This window comes from Camelus ferus, chromosome 9, assembly GCF_009834535.1.
Source record: "Camelus ferus isolate YT-003-E chromosome 9, BCGSAC_Cfer_1.0, whole genome shotgun sequence".
Taxonomy (NCBI): Eukaryota; Metazoa; Chordata; class Mammalia; order Artiodactyla; family Camelidae; genus Camelus; species Camelus ferus.
Window position 1 is genome coordinate 23,151,917 of NC_045704.1, and position 19,667 is coordinate 23,171,583.

Sequence of the window (19,667 nt, forward strand, 5' to 3'; positions counted from 1 at the left end):
CAGAAGGGACAGAGTCTGCCCTTGGCATCAGATCCAAAGCTAAAACTGGTTCTCCGTTCAGCCAATTTTGCAGACGGAGTTTAGGGAGCATCCGCAAATAAGCCCGGAGCTCTTCTCAACCCAGTTTGGGCCGCCTCCTCCCTCAAGCAGAGCTGCCGCCAGGGGGAAGTTTTAGGTCCATCCTCCTCTCAGGTCCCCGTAAAGAAGCCCTGGTTGCCCACCCCCGACCCGGGCTGCTGCTGCGGCTCTGGGAAGCCCTGGTTGATTGCCTGGCCTCCCCCAGAGGCAGCTGGGGGAGGCCTTGTGCTGGGCCGGCAGCTGGTCCTGTAGGAGGAGGATTCGTGGTCTGGGAGGAGCTGCCTGTGCAGAAGCTTCCGCCTCTGGCATTTCCACTGTGAGATGATTTTCAGTAAATTTTCCCTCAAGCCCTAAATATTGATCTCTGAGCTCTGGAAATAAAATTGTAATTTTCCCAAAGACTGTTTGAACGGAACATCCAGACAGGATGGGGAAGCGAGCGAGACCCCTGCCGTCTCATGAAGCTGCCGGCTAACTCAGCGTCTGACTCAGAGACTGTGCTGCTGTCTGGACTGAGTACAGCAGTGGCAACGCCTTGGGTATCTGCAAGTCTTTTTAAAAGATGCTCCGGACAGAATGACTAGCGCTTGGAAGTGTGGTGGGTGCTCAGCTTGGACAGTCCGAGCCTCGGACTCGGGCAGGCGTCTCTGCAGAAGGATGCTTGTCTTCATTTAGGTAAGAAGGTGCTTTTGCTTTGGGAGGAGCAAGGCTCTCCTTGTGCTCTGTGCTTGGCCTCCCACGAGGTTTGGGTCTGTGTGAGCAAGGCTGGCCTCGAGGTGAACTCCCTGCTGGAGGGCTCTCTTCCTGGCTTGCAGATGGCTGCCTTCTTGCTGTGCCCTCACATGGTGGGGAGAGAGAGGGAGCTCTCTGGTGTCTCCTCCAATAAGGGCACTAATCCTATTGGACCAAGGCTCCACCCTGATGACCTCATTTAGCCTTGATTACTGTCCCCTCTCAGCTACCCATCCAGGCTACCCAGGTACAATCCCATGCTGTGTACACCCTGCGCTGGCCTTGCTTTGGGCTGTGACACTGCAGGCCAAGTTCCCAGGCCAGGCTCACTGGCTCTCGGTGCACTCAAGGCTCTACTAACATAATCATTTGGATTTAATTGGCACCAGTCCCATCTCTATACAGGAGTCATCAAGTTCCGTTGAAAGTCTCTTCCACGTATTCCGGGGGTCCCCAGAGGGATTCTTACAGAAACTCAGAATCCTCCCGTTTCTTGTGCTTCAAGGCAGCTGCCCAGGAAGCCCCACTAGGGGCACCATGTCTCTGCACCACCGCTGCCCAGTGGGGGTGCTGCCTCTTGGGGCCCCCAAGGCAGTTCAACCACATGGTGCTGGGCGGAATCGAGGTCCCTACAGCCAGGCTGTGCACCAGGCAGAGGTGACGTGAAGGTCATACTTTCTCCCCAGGGTCCCCCAGCAGTTCCGCTGGGACTCTGCACCTCCCAGAGTTCCTTGTGAAAACAGCCCCTACCACATCTGTCCCCAGGCTCCCCTCTAGGGCCGTGGTCCCAGGCCCCTCTCCCTCTGCCCTGTGTGATAACCCAGCATAACAAATTGCCCAATGTAATGGCTCAAAACCATCATTTACATAGCTCAGGATTCTGGGGGTGGCTCGGCAGGTCTCTGTTGGACTCATTCGTGGATCTGCAGTCAGCCCTCAGGTTGGCTGGAGGCTGATAATCTAAGCTAGCCTTGCCTGTATGTCTGCTGGTTGGCAGGCTATCAAACAGGTATCTTATACCCTGGCAGGCTAACTAGGGCATCTTCACCTGGTGCCAGGGCTTCCCAGAGCGGCTAGAGGTTCAACCCCAGTGGGTGAGCCCTTTCCAAGGCCTCTGCTTTTGTGAATGTCTTATCATCCAAAGTAAGTCATGTGGCCACTCCAGATTCAAGGGCTTGTGAAATAGACTCTAGTTCTGGATGAGAGGGGCTGCAGCATCACTAAGCAAGGGCTTGGGCACAGCAGGGAAGAGAATGTGAGGCGGATTTTGCAATCCTTTGTATGTCCCTAACCCCTCTCACAAACCTCCTTGCCGCCCTTCTTCCCTACATGCAAATCTATACCTACGAGCAGAGCTCTGTGGGCTTCACAGGTGGGGCCAAATGCCCTGGGTACGGCCAGGGATGCCCTCTCTGCGGCCTTCCCCACTCACTTTCGTTTCCCTGCATCTCTTCAGCATCTCTGTGTTTAGCCAGACTGCCAGCTCATGCGGAGGGAGCAGGGCTGGCTCAAGGTTGGTAGCCAGGCAGCCCCAGGACCCAGCCAGTCCTCTTGAAGGCAGTAAGCACAGCTCTGAGCACCTTGGCTTGGGATTATGGGTTCACCCATTTGGGTCAAAGTTGCTCTAGACGTGGACTGAGAGTGACTTCGTGGGGCATCCCACCCACCTGCACGCCTTGAGGATAAGGGTCCTGGTGCTTTCCTGCTGCCCGTACTTCTTACGTTAGCACTGAAATAAGGATGGCAGCCACCCCGAGCCAGGGGCTGTGCTGAGTGTCTCACAGGACCACCCACCTAATCTCCTTAACAGTCCTCCGAGCTGAGGCCCATCACATCCAGTTTATGGAGGACGCAGCTGAGGCTCAGAGAGGTTGGGTAATTTGCCCAGTGCCACACAGTGAGCAAATTAAAAAAAAAAAAAAAAAAAGAAGAAGAAGCCAGGAATGAGACCTAGGCTCCTGCATCCACAGCCTTAACCTCCATGTACATGCTGTAAGATAAGTATCAGAGTAAGGGAAGTGACCACTGCCTCACTTGAATAGTGTTAAACTGTCCCCCAGCCCTGGTGTTCAAGGAATCCTCTGCCCCTTGCAACTGCCTCTTAAGGGAAACAAAGGCACTTTGTTGTCTCTGCCTCCAGATGGGGAAAGTGGGGTCCAGAGAAGTCACGGGACCCAGGCTTCCGATTCTGAAGTCCACACACTTCTTTTCTTTCTCCCCTATGTGATTTCTAATGGGCCATTGGTGCTTTGGGCTATTTATTTGGCAATGATATGGAGGCAGGGCGAGCTGAAGAAATGAAAATGATGTATTCTCCTGTGTAAACTGCAAAGAAAAACCATGAAACGAGAAACTCACACTTGTGCTGAAATGAAAATCGCTCCATTCTACACTTTTTGATCGTAATATTAAGGACAAGTTTGTTCAAGTCAAACTTTCCAAGGTTTTATTTGGGGGGAGCTGCTGGCACCCCAAGTTGGTACCCACAAGACTATGTGTCTTAGGAGTTTGTGTATATCTCCCAGCATGTTAACCCTGATCTGTTCTGAGAATAAGACTGGGTGAGATGCCAGGTCCCCAACCCTCCCCTCCTGCCTGCAGAAACCCAAAGGGACAAGATGGCCAGAGAGTGGGCATGAGGCTTGGGCTCTGCAAGTGACTGCACTGCCCACCAAAGGCTTTGGCTGTGCAGGGAGAGAAGCCTGGATGCCGTGTCAGTCCAAAGTGATGTCCAAGAGTAGGGGTGGTGGCAACAATTTGGGGCAGCAGTGTGTGGTGTGGCTTGGCTGTGTGCTTGGCCACCAGTGTGCCTGGCTCCTGCCAGTTTTCTGAGCCTGCCTTGCCTTCAAATGTGCCACTGGACATTCCCCAACACATCCTCCTCTGCTGGAGATGGCCAGACTCGGGGGCTGTTTGCTACAAAGAACCCTGATAAGCATGGGGCTCAAAATGGGAAGAGACTACAAGCAGCCTTGGCAGTCACACGGGAGAGTGGTGAAGGGGCAGCAGGAAGGGAGATGTGGGGGTGGAAATGGCAGGGGGCGGGGGACGACAGGCACTGAGGAGGAAGAGCAGACAGGTGTGAGTTCAGGAGAGCAAGGAGTCACAGGTGACCCCAGTCTTGCACGTAGCATGGACAGGCTAGGTGGCTACTGGGGACATAGTCTATGGGCTGAAAAGCATCCTCCTTAAAATGACACCAATGAGAGGGGCAGTTGTGAATGTCAATAGGAATGTCAGAGACATTCATTATCTTGGAGCTGCACAGAGGGAGAGCCCATGCCCTGGGTCACAAGCCACAGAACCCAGTTTCCCTGCTCTGGGACTGTACCCTTATGCTTTGGAATTTCATTCATTTTATCAAGATCTTGAAATGTGGTAATAAAGTTACACCGATGAATAGCCCAGCACGACATGGGAAATGCAATAAAGGTGAAAGCAATAAAAGGTGGAGGGACCAGCCACTCGACACTGATACAACTCCTAAGAAATGAAAGTAATTATCACCTGCCCATCCTGGCCAGCCCACTCCGCGTGCACGGAGGAAAACTGTTTCAGAACTTTATTTCCTATATCAGATGTCGATAACTGGATGTATTTATAAGTCTCTCTAGAAGAAAACAGCTTGTGATTTCAAGATGAGAAAACAGTCTTCCGAACAGTGGAAAACAATATATTCCCCATTTTCACACACAATACACACACAAATGCACACACGCACACACACACACACACACACACACACACACAAAGAGCTTGTTTCCTTCGATGTTTTTAAGGTGCTATTGGAATGATTTGACTTTCCGAAGCCACCGTTCCATTTCTCATCTTGAATTGCCTCGTAGACCCTGGCAAAGCACTCAGCGGGGACCACTTCATCTGAGGCGGTGACGGGGCTTCCTAGGGAAGGGGCACCCCCACCCCTCCCCTGGCTGCTGCTTGCCTCTTTTCTGCGGGAAGATGGATACCCAGGTGGGCTGGGTGGGGTGATGAAGGGCAGGAGGAGGGTGGCGTGGTGTGGGGGCTCCTCTGGGGGGCTGACGGATGCTGGTGACAGCTGTGGCATGGAGCATGGAGGAAGGAGCAGGCCAGGCTGGCCCCTGGAGTGGGAGAGCCACGGCTGCCACCGCTGCTGATGTTGCAAAGGCTGAGGGCTGGGATCTGCCAGAACCGTGATGGAGAGGCGGCCTCCTGGGCATTTCATTCCATCACACTCCTTCCTTCCCTGCTCGAGATGAGGTTGGATTGGAATATGACACCCCTGCCTCCCATCTCACACCCACACACACCCATACCCCGCTCTTCTTTCTGCTCAGTCTACTTGGTGCTGGTTTTCTGAGCCCAGTCTTCTGGTCTCAGCAAAAGCAAATGATCACAAAACCCCCACATAATGTCCCCTGGGGGGTTTCACCCCCTGAGGCTGGTGCCCCATGCAGTTGGCACAGAGCCTGTTGCCAGCTCTTTCTAGTTCTCTCCTCCAAGCCTCCCGAGCTCCTTACTCCTGGCAAGGGCTCAGACTGCACTGCTCTCCTGCTGAGGATCCTTCAGTGACGCCCCACTCATCACACACTCCTTCTTCTCTTGGCCCTCCCAGATGGTGGGCTCCTTGGGGATAGGGCTAAGGGCCCCTTTTCCTTCTCTGCTCCTGGACAGGGCAGGGTCTGAGCCCCATCCCCTCATAGTGTGACACAGTGATACCATGGGACAGCTTGTTAGCAAAGGCAGACCTGGTGCCAGGTCACCTCCTATGTGGTCCCACAGAGCCTTCTGGCCGACCAGTGTCCTCAGTATGCAGCAGGAGATGGACGGAGCCTGTGTCCTGGCTCTTCCAGGGATGCCCCTGCAAGGCCTCAAGTCAGAGTCTGGCTGGTCGCCAACTCTGAGCCTACCATCTCCAGGCAGCCAGCTGTCAGCAGTGTCCATGGAGCTGCAACACCGTGGTAACTGGATTGGGCAGAGTGGGCCGAGCAGGGAAACCTGGCAGGACACAGCGTCACAGGGACAAAGGGAGCCTTGGGGGCCTTAAGGAGGAGACTTCCCACGACCAAGTTTCTTTTGTGGATCTCTGACCGGAGCAGGGCACTTCTGGGGAGACGTGATGCTCTGGTTACTGGGCCGGCTGAGCACAAACACTTCTCAGCCACATGTAGGTCACTACGAGAGGAGACTATTTCAGCCAAGGGTCCGTGACCTCGGAGGGGACGCCGCGTGAGGCCCGAGTGTGCTGGCTGGAGCTCTCCCTTGCTGATTTACACACTCTAGTTCCAACTCTCTAAAATCAATCTTTCCCCAATTGCTTCCTGGCTCCTGGCAGCGCTCAGGGTCGGCCCTGCATGAGTAACTATGCAATCTTCTCCCACTCCTAGGGCTGCTTCTCCTGGAGCCCCTGCCAGAGCCCTGATGAGAAGGGGTGGGAGTGGAGGCAGCCCTGCCAAAGTCTCTGATGGGAGGGGTGAGCAGTGGCAGCCAGCCCTCTGTGCCAGGCTCACCTAACATGGGCAGGGCAGGCCTACTGTCCAGACAGGCCTGAGTGGGCAGGAGGTGTGGGCAGGTCCTCCCCAGCACTGCTCACAAACAAAGGTTCTCCATCCATTTGGCAGATGCCCTCCCCCTATTATTTTGTGAATGTTTAGGTTAATTACTTCTTTTTCATATTAATAAACACTCAGAGCTGGATTAATTTTGACATATTTCCTGTCAAAAGAAAGGGTAGAGGGGCTGTGATTATCTCCAGGGCAGGTTTTCCTTCCGCAAAATAGCATGAAAAGATCATTTTACTCACCCTTTTTATTTTTAAAAATTGTCTCTTATTAGAGAATCAAGTCTTTTTAGCTGAAGGTGGAGAAACTGTTTAATGGGAAGAGGGGGTCCAAGTCCTCAGGACAATGGGCTGGCCAGTAGAGTGTGGGGCCTGGGCCTCTGTTCTGCTCCCTGGAAACTGACAAGAGGGCTGATCCATCCTCTCTGGGGTCCTGCCTGGAGGAAGTGGGAAGGGGGAGGAAGGTTCGAGGTCCCCTCTTCCTCAGCCTTCTCTGGGTAAGGGAAGTGAGAAGGGCTGCCACTTTCCTCCTTACAGCTCTGGGCCATTTTAGCTGTGCCACAGGCTAGAGGTGCCTAGATATTTGCTCATGAAATCTTGCAGCAGCCCCATGAGGTGAGTACCATTAGCTTCCACCTGACAGATGATGAAACCAGGGATGATGCTGGGACTCAAGGAGGCAAACTGTGTCGTCCATCCTGTTTATGCTCTGTCTTGATTCCTCTCCCTATTTAAGGGGCCTGCTCTGTTCCCAGCTTTACAGGGTCAAAAAGCAGCTGTTTTGCCATCTTGCAGTCCCTGATGCTTCCTAGTTCAGTCATGGTGACCCACATACTTGTCCTGACAAAGAAATAAGCTCTTCAAGCAGAAGTTACTTCCAGCCGTGAGATAGCTAGGCACTAGGGTCAGGGGCTCCATGGGCACAGCCTCCTTCCTGTCCACACACATCTGCATACCCTCGTGGGGCCCAAAACTCAAGAGGTATCCCCTCCTACCAGCCCTGGGACTCCTTCCTTTAGAGAGCCAGTGTGAGTCACCCCAGAGCCACTGCTGCACAAGCTCAGCCCCTATGTGAGCTCAGGCGAGTTACCTACCTCTCTGGGCCTCAGTTTCCTCATCTGTAAAATGGCATTAAGGATAGAGCCTACTTCACAGGGCTGTTGTGAGGATTCAAAGAACTAACATTTGCAAAGCATCAGGACACAATTACTGCTCCGTATTTGTTGGCAGTAGTGGTTAGTACTACTGTTACTCCAAGGCACGCACAGCACAGGGAGCTCCCCTGGAACATCTACTTCCCATCCCCCTCCCTGTCCCCTCCCCAACTCCCTGGAGGACCCTGCATCCAACACGACTGCACAGAAGGGCAGAGATTCTGGTAGATTCTCCCTCCTCAACTGTGCCCTCCATGTGCCTATGCCTTCCCAGCCCTCCTCACTGGCCTCTCTGCCTCCAGGTCCCTCTTCATTCTGCAGTTGAGGGAGCTTGGAAAGGTCCTACCAGAATTAACTCCCCAGTGCCATATTTAAGGCGCTGCGAGATCTGACCCTTGCTTACCCCTGAGGCTGCACCTCTCACTCCCACACCCCTCTCCTGGGCACTGAACTTTTAGGCTACTCCAATTGCCTCGGCTTTTGCTCAAGCCATTTCCCTTCTTCAGCAAAAGCTGTCACCTCTGCCCGCCCCTTGGTGACCTTCCCCCTGGGCGGGCTGGGAAGGTAGGGCTGAATCAAGGTATCTACTGCCTCAGGACGTTCCTTCTTATTTTGGAAAGGCCTCTGCCCCAGCCCCGCTCCTCGCCTGCTGCCAGAGGCCGTTGAATAAACAGATTCTCCTCCTTGTGCCGGACTAAGCCCCTCCTGGCCCCGCGGAGCCCAGTGTTGGAAGAGGCGGGGCAGGGGCTTAAGGCCCCGCCCAGGCCCCGCCCCGCGAAGTGGGACTCCGGTGGAACTCAGCTGACGCCGCACTTCACGTGACGCTGGAGCTGGGCAAGCATGGCGGCGGCCACCGGGTGAGTGCTGCTGCTGTCCCCAGCCTTTGCCCCGCTGTGCGCTCCGGGGGCTTGGGCCTCCAGGCTGCACAGTCTGTGAGGGCCCCGCCGCCGCGCGCGCCTTGTGGCCGCGGGCAGCGCGCTTCTTCTCGCGGGTCTGGCGTCCGAGCGCGGGGCGGCTGGCTGCGCGTCCGAGTCAGCCCCCCGGCTGCTGCCCACTGCCCTCGGTGACCCCGTGGCCCTCAGGCCCCACCCGCGCGTGTGGCGTCCCCACTCCGCGGCCGAGGTCGGGGCTCGGGTCAACACGCGCGGTCACGGCCACATCCCTCAGGTGGGAAGGCGGTGTTGCAGGACCCTAGCTCTCCCTGGAGGAGGCAGTGTTAGAGATGCGCTTGAAATCCCCTCCCCATCGGGGCACTTCCCCACTCCCTTCAGGGACCAGGTGTTACCTCCTCAGAGAAACTTTCCGTAAGCAGCTCTCCCATTCTTTGTAGCCCTTGTCACCACCTGGTAAGCTATATAGTACATTAATGAACAACAAAAAGGACTTGTTTCTTGTCTTCTCTCCATTTAGAGTGTGAGGTCAAGGCCTTTGGTTCACTCCTGAGCCTTGTTAGCATAGTGCTTTGCACACAGTAGCTGCTTCATAAATTCTGCTGAATGAGAGAATGGATGAGTGGTCCTAGTGGGAGGAAGTGTGGACAGATAGGCTTACTGAAGCGTTGGGGAGAGTCCCAGATGAGGGAACATCCGAGCAAAGGTTGAGAGTTCAGAGTGTTCTAGGGACAGGGGCAGGGGAGTGCATCCCTGTGCTGGAGGGTGTGGTGTCCCAGCTGGCTTTTACAGACTTTCCCCTAAGGGACTGAGACTTCCAAGGATTTTAATCTGCTCACATCTGCCTTTTAGGCGATTGCCCCCTGGGCTATCTGTGAGTTCAGGTCAAGGCCCAATTATGGGGACAGCACGTGAGCTTGATGTTGCTGGGGGCTGGGAAGGGTAGTGATAGAGGGAGGGCACTGCCCCGGATGCCAGGCTGAAACTGAGATCAGATGGGATAACTGGTAAACTAAATACGTCTCTCTTTTGGGGAGGTAGGGAGAATGGCAACAGAAAATGGCCCCCTCAGTTGGCCTGCAAGTTTGGAAGAGCTTAGGACATACAAATCAGATATTTAGTGGGCACCTGCTGTATTCCAGAAACAGTACTGGGCCTACACTTAGGTGTTCACTGGCCCCTGGGGCAGATGTCATCCATCTGTCTGCCTCTGGTATTTGTGTGTGCCATAGAAGGGCATGGATTCTGAGCTCAGGGGAGAATGCAAGTAGGCTTCACTTCCTGGATGACATTTGTGCTAGTCTTTGAGCACCCCTCAGGCAGAGAACTGTGCTTGCAAAGTCCCAGATGAGTGTCAAGCAACCCAGTGTCAGATCCTTGAACCTAGCCTGTGACCCTGTCTTAAAGAGCAGAGTAAGCAGTAGATGTAGGCCAGAGCCCAGAAGTGGGTCTGTTACCCCTATATCTAGGCTGCCAGGTGGTCATAGGAAGTTCTAGGGGCTGGGTTTAGGTGCAGGTCTCCATGCTAGCTTGAGGTCTGCTGCTCTCCTGAAGGTACAGGGGAGCCAGGATGGTGATTGGTTGGGGGTGAGCCTGGAGTTGGCTGAATCCTGGGAGGAGGGCTCTCACAGCAAAGCAGATTCTCTGGGCCATGGGGCGGTACAACTGAGTGACTGAGGTCTTAGAGGTGTGCGTAATTGGAAGGGAGACCTGACAGGTGCAGGTAGCTTCCAGAGCTTGACAGGGCCTCCTTGGCAAGAGCCATCCCAGGCTGGTACGAGCTGCCCTGCTGGACACTTTGAGCCCGAGGTCAAGCCCAGCAGCTTCCTTAAGAGGAAGACGTTTTAAATGTGCCTCCAGCAAAGTTCGGTGCCCAGCTGCACACACAGGACAGATCAGAGTGTCAGGCGTAATGAGGCGTCGCACCATGAAGTCATGGCCACGGGCTCCCCGGGAGTGGGATTTGGTTGCCTGGGCCAGGGGAGGCCAGGAGAGGCCTGGGGAGCCTGGAGTGTGCTCCCTGTGATTTGGGGAGCAGTGGAAGTCATAAGCTAGCATCTCAGATTCAGTTAGAAATTTGAGATACTCCTTTGGGATGTGTTTCAGGGTTAATCTTGCTCTGTCTTGCCAGCCTGGGCAGGGACTTCAAGTTAGAGTCAGAGGGTCCCTCAGTCCCCAGAGGGCCTGCTGTGAGATCACCTCCATGCCTCCACCCCCTATCCCATAGCGCTTGGTGGGAGGGAACCCTGCCTTCTCCTTCAGTCGTGCTTTGAGCTTTCCATGGACAGATTAGAGACTTCTCTGCTGTAGCCAGACCTGCTTCACCTGCCCTCCTCCTTTCTCTCCTCCCTTTGTCCACTCATCTGCTGGCCCAGAGTGCCCTCATCCTCTGATCTGTTGTTCACAAACTTGCAGACCCAGGCTGGATGATTCCTCCTCTTCGAAGCCTTTCCTGACACCCCCTCTCCCCTTCTGACCTCCAGTAAAGGCTTCCTGCTCAGAACTCTAGAGAATCCCAGTTTTACCCACTGGCAGCATATGCTTTCCTACATCTGCATGCATGCCTATCATGGTTGGGTGAGGGGGTGCTTCCCTTCATGCCTCTGCCAGCATCCTTGGAACCCAGGGACCAGTTCAGTCTGTATCTCCAGGGCCATGTGTCTGCTCTGTGATTGGTGCTGGATGACACACTGCCAAATGAATAAAAGGAGGATTTACTCTAAATTAGTTCAGTGTACCATCCAGCTTTCCAGAGAGGCTCTCAGTGATTGAGGAAAGGAGTTGTGGGTGGGAGTGGGAACAGAACTCTGAACAGGATGAAGAAATATCTTTAATTCTTTAACTGAGTGACTCCCAGGGAAGCTGCTGTCCAGAGGGCCTTTGCCCAGTGAGAAATAGCATGTGAGCTGCCCTGGGTGTGTACCTGTGGTTGCGCTGGAGTCAGCATTTCTGGAGAGAAGTTATCTGGAGGAGTCAAGTTCTGGATCAGAGCCCATCCCCACCCTGATATGAACCTTGTGCTCTTGGAGAAGAGGCATCAGACTGACCTTGGGGGCTGGGGGTGGGGGGAGTCTGTGGGAGGCAGGCCAGCCACTGAGCCCTTCTTTGCCCTCCCAGCCCTTCCCCAGGCTTGGTCTGACTCCACACAGGTCTCTGTGTACACTTAGCCCATCTGACCCTCCTCAGGAGGGAGGGAGGGAGGGTGGGAGATGCTGACCAGCTGCCATGAGGCCATGAGGCCCCACCAGCCAAGGTGAGAGGGCTTTTGCCAAAGGGCTCGGTGCCTGGCCTGAGATGGAGGCTGAGGCTGGGGAAGCAGGCGGGTCCTTGACTGGCCTCTCTTGCTGGGAGCTTTAGCTGCATGGCCTCATCCAGAAGTGGTGTTACATTCTAGTGAAGGGATCGTGTCCTCATCTGTGCTGTGGACCCCAAGGGCATTGGTGAGACCTTGGCATCCTTCTCAGCATGATGTTTTTAAATAATGTGAAATAAAATACAGAGGATTATAAGGAAAACCAATTACATTGAAATATGATTATAAAGATGTTAAGAAATAAATTTGTGGTATGGTAGTATGTGCTTCTTTATTAACATGTTGAGTAATAAAAGCAGCAGTTCTAAAAACCACCTTAATTTTGAAGTAGTGATGAGTAAAAGTGGTGTTTTGACAGACTATAACATCAATAATACAACTTGAAAACACCTCTGATTTCTGTGGGTGACAGATTCACACACTGCTGATATTGGGGTTAGCTGTTTACATTAAAAATTGAAGAAAATGTTAATTTGAAGGAGAGGTTAGAGAAAATAAAGATATAATTTGCTTTCCCATCCAAGTAGATGGAATCCCTAAATTCCTTGCTTGAATCCCCAAGGATCCATGGGCCTTGGGTGAGAAGCCTGCAGGTGACCATTGAGGGTGAAGGGAGAGGTGGCTCAGTACTGATTTGGGAGCACAGGAACGGGTTGCAGGGGCAGCGGCATCACCCCTTCCCTAGGGGCTGGTCACTGGTCAGTTTCCTGGGCTTGGGCTCAGGGGGTGGGCTGGCCCCTGGGGGCCAGAGCTTGTCCTGTGGGCCTCTCTGATGTGTCCACCAGCCCCTGCGGTCTTCCCCAGGCGTTGCCTGTGCCCTTGGCTGCCTGCAGTAAAGTGTGCCTTATTTACGCTAGGACCTGGCTTTTGCCTTTTAAATTCCGGATACCAGTTAGCAAAAGCTCCAGCAGAATCCAGTTGGAGATATTTTATTAGAGCTGCTTTTGCTGAACTTGCAGGGAGAAGTCACTTGCCTTGGTTCTGGGCCCAGCATTTCTCTCTGGGGGTTTGGTTTATGCCATGAGAAATCAAAGGGCATGTCTCTATAAACCTTAATTCTGGGGTGCCCTGCAGTAAGGAATGACTGCAGCCATCAGGCCTGCCTGGAGGCTCTGGCTGGCCTGCCCTTCTCTGTCCTGGCTGAGATCCATGGAGGGTTAGGAAGGATTGTAGATTTCCCTTGCAGTAGCAGCTCACAGAGAGGGTGCTTTATCAAGTTTCCTGTCTTGACTTGTGCTGCCTGGCCCTTGGGCCAGAAGGCCCCTGTCCAGGTACCCTGAGGAATTTAGGTCTCTCAGAAGGTTCTGAGAGCCCAGCCCTTCTGAGAGCCTTCCAGGTAGGACGGTGGGTGGGGTTTGGCAGTCCAGGTGAAGCTGGCACCTGCTGTGGCTAAGGAGTGGTGGGTGGGGCTCTGCAGGCTTGGGGCTGAGATGGCGTTTTCAGGCAGTTGTGCTGTTGAGTCTGCACGAATCTAGGCAACTTTGGCCAAGGCCATTGGCATCAGATGCTCCATCTGTGCCACTGGGAATCTGTAGAGACCAGGTTCTTCCCTGTGCCCCCTCTCTCTGTGGGTTTTGCTGAGTGAGGGGAATCAGGGGACATGGGGAACACTGTGCAGGGGTGCTGGCGCTGGCACTTTCAGTTCCTGCCAGCACGGCCAGCTGGGATGCAGGCATATTAGCGAGCTGTCACCTCTGCCCTTTCATCCTTGTGGCTGAGCACGGCAGGAAAGTGGCCCAGCTTAGAGGAAGCTCTGGCCCCCTGGTGTCCACCCTTCTGGGAGGGTGAGCGAGGGCCCGTGCCCGGGGTGGAGGGCGGGAGGGCAGCTCTTGTCCTGTCAGCATGTGTGGGGTGGGCAAGACCCCTCCACCCTTCCTGGCCAGGCTGGCCCGAGGGTGCAGCTTCCTGCTCTGCTGGGGCTGTTGGGGCAGCTTCTGACCTGCACAGCTGTGTGTGTCCCCACGCTGTGACAGTTGTTCACTCAGCAGATATTTACTGAGCACTTGCCGCGTGCCCAGCACAGAGCAGGCATGGGTCTCTGTGTTCACGGGGTTTGCATTCTAGTGGTCGGAGGCCGACCTCACCAGCGAGCACCAGCACACAAGTATGTTGGAAAGTGAATGTGTCATTTCAGCAGAGACTTGGACGAGTCTCACTTTAAGGGGGAGACAGGGGAGAGTGTACTGCAGGGTCAGTTTGCAGAGATGTGGGCAGGTTGGGGTCAGGGAACACACTGCCTTTGTACTTCCAGTTTCCCCCAGGGAGGGAGCTGGGGATGGATTCTCTGTCCTGCCCCGTCTCCCACTCTCCAGCCTCTCAGTGGCTAAATCCTCCTGAAGCTAACGAAGTCCTCGCAGGCCAGGCCTGGGCAGAGTGGGGGTGGGGGGTGGGACTGAGAGCACAAGTGGAGGACACAGCCCAGTGCGAAGTGGGGAGACAGGCCGGGGAGAGCGCTGCAGGGTTAAAGCGGGAAGCCAGGGAGAGCCATCCTGAGAAAGTGGCATCGAGCCAAGATGTGCAGGAGGTGTCACCTGCCTCCGAGGGTCCCAGGGCCAGGTGAGTGCGGGAGGTGCCCCTGGGCCAGGAGGGAGGGTCCATCGGCCTGGCTCTCACCGCAGTCGCAGGCCCGGCTCCCTCTCTCGCACCAGCTCCCTCTCTCGAACCAGCTCCAGGCTGCCCCTACCCTTCTTCACCTCCATGCCCACCTGCTCCCTGCTGGCCAGAGCCTGCAGGGCCTCCTCCAGCCCACACCACACACACCTGCCTAGCTCCCATGCCCTGGGTCCGGCCTTGCTAGCCCCCAGCCCCCTCGCGGGGACCACACTTCCTCCATGTAGTCGTTCATGCAGCCCCCTTTAGGTGCCGAGACCCTCACAGAGCTTACATTCTACCTGGGGAGACAACAAGCAAGTAAATATATACTGTTAGGCAGCGTGCTCTAGAGAGGAGGGAAGGGAGTGGTGGGGAGGTTTGGATGGGGTTGTTGGAAAAGCTTCTGGGAAGAGAGGGCATTTCTGCAGAGGCCTGGGTGAAGTGAGAACGGAGCCTGGTAGGCCCTGGGAGAGAGTGTTCCTCAGGGAACAGCAGCTGGGAAGGCCCCAAGTGGGAGTGTCCTTGGCGATTAGGGAAGAGCCGGAATGCCTCCTAGCTGGGAGGAGGTCTGCACTGTGTTCCAAGTGCCCTCGAAAGTGGGGAGGGGTTGAGCAGGGGAGCACCTGCTGGGACTTGCATTTTTTAAGGGTCCCTCTGTGTGGGTACAGACCAGGCTGTAGGGGAAGCTGGGACTGAGAGCCACTGAGAGTTCCTGTAGTTAGTTGTCCGGGGGCCCAAAGTTGGAGATGGGCACCAGCATGGAGGTGAGCTGAGGAGGGAGGGAGACTGAGGATGGAGGGGCCTGGAGGGGCTGGTGCTAGGCAGGGGTTCAGTAGAGAGCATAGCCTCTAATGTCCTGGGCACTGAGGCCCCCTGAGGACTGGGCACCTACCTGCAGATCCAGGAGCCTGGGGTCACTGTAGCCTGGTAGGGGCTGCAGTGCGGGAGTGGGTGGGCTGAAGTCAGTTTGGGTGGATGGAGGAGAGCATGGGCGGCCAGGATATGGAGACGGGCCTGGGTGACTCTTCAGAGGAAATTTATTGCAAAAGGAAAGAGAAATAGACTGCTGGAGGGCATGAGAATCAAGGGAAGTGCTTTTATTTATTTATTTTAAAGCCAGGTGAGATTCCTGTGTGTCTGGATGCTGGATGCTGAAAATGATCCTGAGGGGAAAATTTATGATGGAGCAACTCGGCGTGGGGGCAGGGCTGGCCACGCCCAGATGGAGGGGAAGCCTCAGGTGGGGGCAGTTGCTTGGAGGGTTCTGAGGCAGGTGGGCTTTGGGGAGTGGGGGCCAGGAGGCTAGGCAGTGTTTGCCTAGTGAAAAGGGAAGCCTTGGGTGGGGATGGGGTGGGGATAGGGAGAGACACTGACCTGCTCTGTCAGGCCTGGCTCCGCCCAGCCTTCAATCAGGTCTCAGCAGCTCATCCGTTACTGGCTGCTCTGCTTCAGGTCAGCACCCTAGTGGCTGCCACTCCCAGGTCCATCTCGCCATGGGTCCCCCTCGGTCACTTGGCGTGTGCTAGCCTGGCCCAGCTTAGGGCCTGGTGCTGAGTGCCCTGGATGTGTGTGTGTGTGTGTGTGTTGGGGATAGGTGGGTGCCCGGTTCAGGTGAGGAACAGCCAGCCCAGGCTGCCGGGTCTGGGACTTGCAGAGAAGAGGGCAGCGTGCAGACACGTGGTTAGGGACCTAGTGTCATCTGGGCTGGATCTCGCACAGATGGGAAGCTTCTTGTCAGCAGGTGTTGGGGAAGGGTGCGTCTCCACACCGTTGCAGGCTTTCCCTCCATGGCCTCACCTCTCCTGGTTAAACAGACCCAGCTCTCCCTCATCCCCACTTTTGGTCCAGCACTCAGGGATAGGAGGGGAGGATGTGGTTGACGAACCCCTGTTGTCTTTGGGTGGCTCAGTGAGGGGCTGTTTCTGAGTCACAAGCAGGTCGAGGTTGTATCAGCTTGCCACGTGCTACTGGGGTCCCATGGCAGGCTCAGTCCCCCAGCGATACTGGACTGTGCATGGGGGACATGCTTGGAGGTGCTAACAGAAGCCTACATGGTGATGTGTGTTCATGTCTTTGCAGACCCTCATTTTGGCTGGGGAATGAGACCCTGAAGGTGCCACTGGCGCTCTTTGCCCTGAACAGGCAGCGCCTGTGTGAGCGTTTGCGAAGGAACCCAGCCATGCAGGCCGGCTCTGTCGTGGTGCTGCAGGGTGGGGAGGAGACTCAGCGCTACTGCACCGACACCGGCGTCCTCTTCCGCCAGGTGAGCCCACCTGGCAGCTTCCTGCATTTCTGAGTGTGCACTGGGCCTCCTGTGAGCTGTCTGCTCCTTTCTAGCATTGGGGCTGGTGAGCCTGGACAACTCTGACCCTGGGGGACCCTGAAAAGGCTCTCTGAAGGCAGGTCAAGGCCTGGGTACCCAGGGAGCCCACATTCAGGGGGACAGAGCCCTCCCAGCTGTGGCTGGGGGCAGAGCTGTTGCCAGCCAGCCTCAGCTCTCTCAGGTCAGAGTACCGAGAGATGGTGTTCCTAGGGGAGCATTCAGGGAAGGCTTCATGGAGGAGGCAGTATTTGGTGTGGGCCCTGAAGACCAGCATGAATTCTTAAAGGTGTAGCTGAGGGTGGGTGTACCAGGTGGGGAGATGGCATCCACAGGCTTGGACCTCAGAGAGTGGACTGGGCAGCTTTCCCTGGCCTGTGAGAGGTGCAGATGGGGAGGGCTGAGTTCCTGGGGCCAGATTCTGCCACAGCAAGGAGGACAGGGGCTGCAGACATCCTGGGAGGAGACGTGTGAGCAGGGCCTGAGCAGGAGTCGGGGGAATGGTAATCGGTCCCAGCTTGGCCAATGCTGACTCTGTGACCCTCACTGGGCTTCTGTTTCCCCACCTAGGAAATGGCCCAGGGGCTCCTCAAAGTACTGGAACCTTGTGGGGTGGCGGGTTGCCCAGCTGCAGGAAACCAGCCTGGATGTGGTGGCCTCAGCTGAGAATTGCTGGCATCACTCAGTTCCCAAGAACAGGAACAAGGACATTGGACAGAGGGACTCTTTTAGAAAACCAGGGAGGCCCTGAGCTGGCCCCTCTATTGATGCTAGTAAGGCATCCACTGTACAGATGAGGAAACAGGCTCAGAGGGGAAATGACTTGCCGAAGGTGGAACTGGGATTAATTAGAGCCCCATCGCCTGATTCCAAGTCTGGTGCCCGGAGCAGGGGTCTGACGTACTGGGAACTCCCTTGGGCAGGCAGAGCCTTGGGGACATGGCTGTCCAGCATCCCTGTCAGGGAGGAGGCAGGGGAACGGGAAGGGGAGCTGAGTGTGGAGAGTGGGTGGTAAGGCATGGCCTCCCCAGCTGGGCAGCGTCCTCCCCGCAGGGCACAGGCTGGCTGAGCTCCACTGCCAACAGCCACTACATGGTGTTTTCTATGGAAAGTGCCTCCTACTGGAGGGCTTCCCTCTGCCACAGCGTTCTTGCAGCCGCAAGCCTGCCATCCCCGGCTTGCTAGAGACGTGGAGGTCTAAGTAAGTTTTCTTCCGACTAGCCTTGATGCTTCTTGAGGTTTCCGTATTCTGTAGCTTAAAAACCGATCTCCTAAATTCAGCTCTTGGCTCCCTTACTGATGTTATGCAAGGTTAATTTTAGAAGAGAGCCTCCTCCACTTCGTACCTTTAAAACGCGGTTTTAGCTCCGTGTTTAATGCTAAACGCTGAAGTCATCAGCTGCCCCGGGGGTGGGAAAGGAAGGAAGACGTCCTAAAAGGGGGAATCCATTTCTGAGCAGACGTCCGGCCTGGGCGTCTAAGTCAAGGTGGCATCCTGCCAGCGTGCGGGCAGTGGGAATACTCAGAGAGCTGGGGTGGCGGGGGGGTGTGGGCAGGGTTGAGCCACACCTGTGGTGCTGGTGGGCACCCATGTCCTAGCCTGTGCTGCCAGGCGCCTGAGGGCTGGTGAGGTAGGGGTGCGGTGTGAGGCTGGGTGGGGGTCAGTCTCTGAGAGGTCGGCGGCCTGAGCTGACTCTCTGAGATGCGGAAAGGAAGGCGCTCAGTCAGATGCCCCTCCTCTCTCCTAGCATCTCAGTCCTGCTGACTGGGTGACCTGGGTCCTTGTTCCTCCACAGGAGTCCTTCTTTCACTGGGCATTCGGTGTCACCGAGCCAGGCTGCTACGGCGTGATCGACGTTGACACCGGGAAGTCGACTCTGTTCGTGCCCAGACTTCCTCCCAGCCATGCCACCTGGATGGGAAAGTAAGGAGCACTCCAGGGCGTGTGACGGTGCCTGCCGACCGCTGGCTGGTGGTGGGGGTTGGTGGGCAGTGCAAGGCCTGTGGGTGGCAAGGAGAGAAAGAGTAGCAAGAAGGAGGGTTAGTGGTCAGACCTGTTAACGGCCTGCTCTGGTCCAGAGCCCTGAACCCTTGGGTAGGGGTTTCATAGCCAGAGCCACGGACTGTGGTCATGTTTGTTTTGAGGTACTATTTATTAATCTTGAAATTCCAGATTCCCAGCCTTGTTAAAATACCCAAGGCTTCCAGGGAGGAGTATAGCTCAGTAGTAGAGCATATGCTTAGCATGCACGACATCCTGGGTTCAATCTCCTGTACCTCCATTAAAAAAGAAAAATACCTGAGGCTTTGGCCCCGGTGGACGCATCACTCCTGCATGGCATGGATAGGAGGGGGCTCCTCCCTGAGTGTGGTGGGGTTGGCTCGGGTTAAGGAGAGCAGCCTGGGCCCGCGCTCTGAGGCTCATCTCTGATGTGTAGGGTATAACTAGGTGCCTCCTTTGAGTCTGCCTCTGGGCTAAGCTAAGCAGGGCTGCAGATGTAGGCCCTGCCTCAGTTGGCCCACCTGGGAGACAGGGTCATGCTCTAAGGTTGTGCTGTGTGAGAAGTGTGGGACCAGAGGCCTGAGTGCTGCTGAGAGGCTGCCTTCTCCGTCATCCATGGTGCCTGCCAGCTTCAGGGCCCGTGGCCGTGTCTGCCCCTCCCAGGAGCCATTCCTGCCTGCTCAGAGGCACTGAGACGGAAGCTGTACTTAACCAGGGATGCTTGAGGTAATGAGAGGATCGCGCTAAAATCTCACCACCTTCCAGCTTCTCATTTCTGCCTGGAGAGTGCTTATTCTGGGCTGATGTATAAATTGCAGCCTTCACTGCCTCTTGGCCCCAAATGCTCATTACCAGGTGGCTGGCAGGTCTGTGGCTGGTTTGAATGAGAAGGCACTTGGCTGCTGCAGGGACCCCGCTCTGTGCAGAGACCTGGGGCATGGCCCCCCACACCTCCTCCTCTATGTGCCGCCCTCCCCCACTGGCCCGTCAGTGCAAACGCCAAAGCCTCCTCTGTTGGCCTGGCATGTACCTCTTCTGCTGTCTTGG

At 55.6% G+C, this 19,667-nt stretch overlaps 1 protein-coding gene across 1 annotated transcript in view; it reads left to right on the forward strand.

Moving 5' to 3' along the window:
* The first annotated feature begins 8,226 nt into the window (after nucleotides 1-8,226).
* Nucleotides 8,227-19,667, forward strand: part of PEPD (peptidase D) — a 107,002-nt gene continuing 95,561 nt past the window's right edge. The window contains exons 1-3 of the mRNA XM_032486193.1: nucleotides 8,227-8,360; nucleotides 16,378-16,561; nucleotides 18,415-18,542. Coding sequence (XP_032342084.1) covers nucleotides 8,344-8,360; nucleotides 16,378-16,561; nucleotides 18,415-18,542 — 329 coding nt within the window. The 5' untranslated portion in view covers nucleotides 8,227-8,343. The remainder of the gene's footprint in view (nucleotides 8,361-16,377; nucleotides 16,562-18,414; nucleotides 18,543-19,667) is intronic.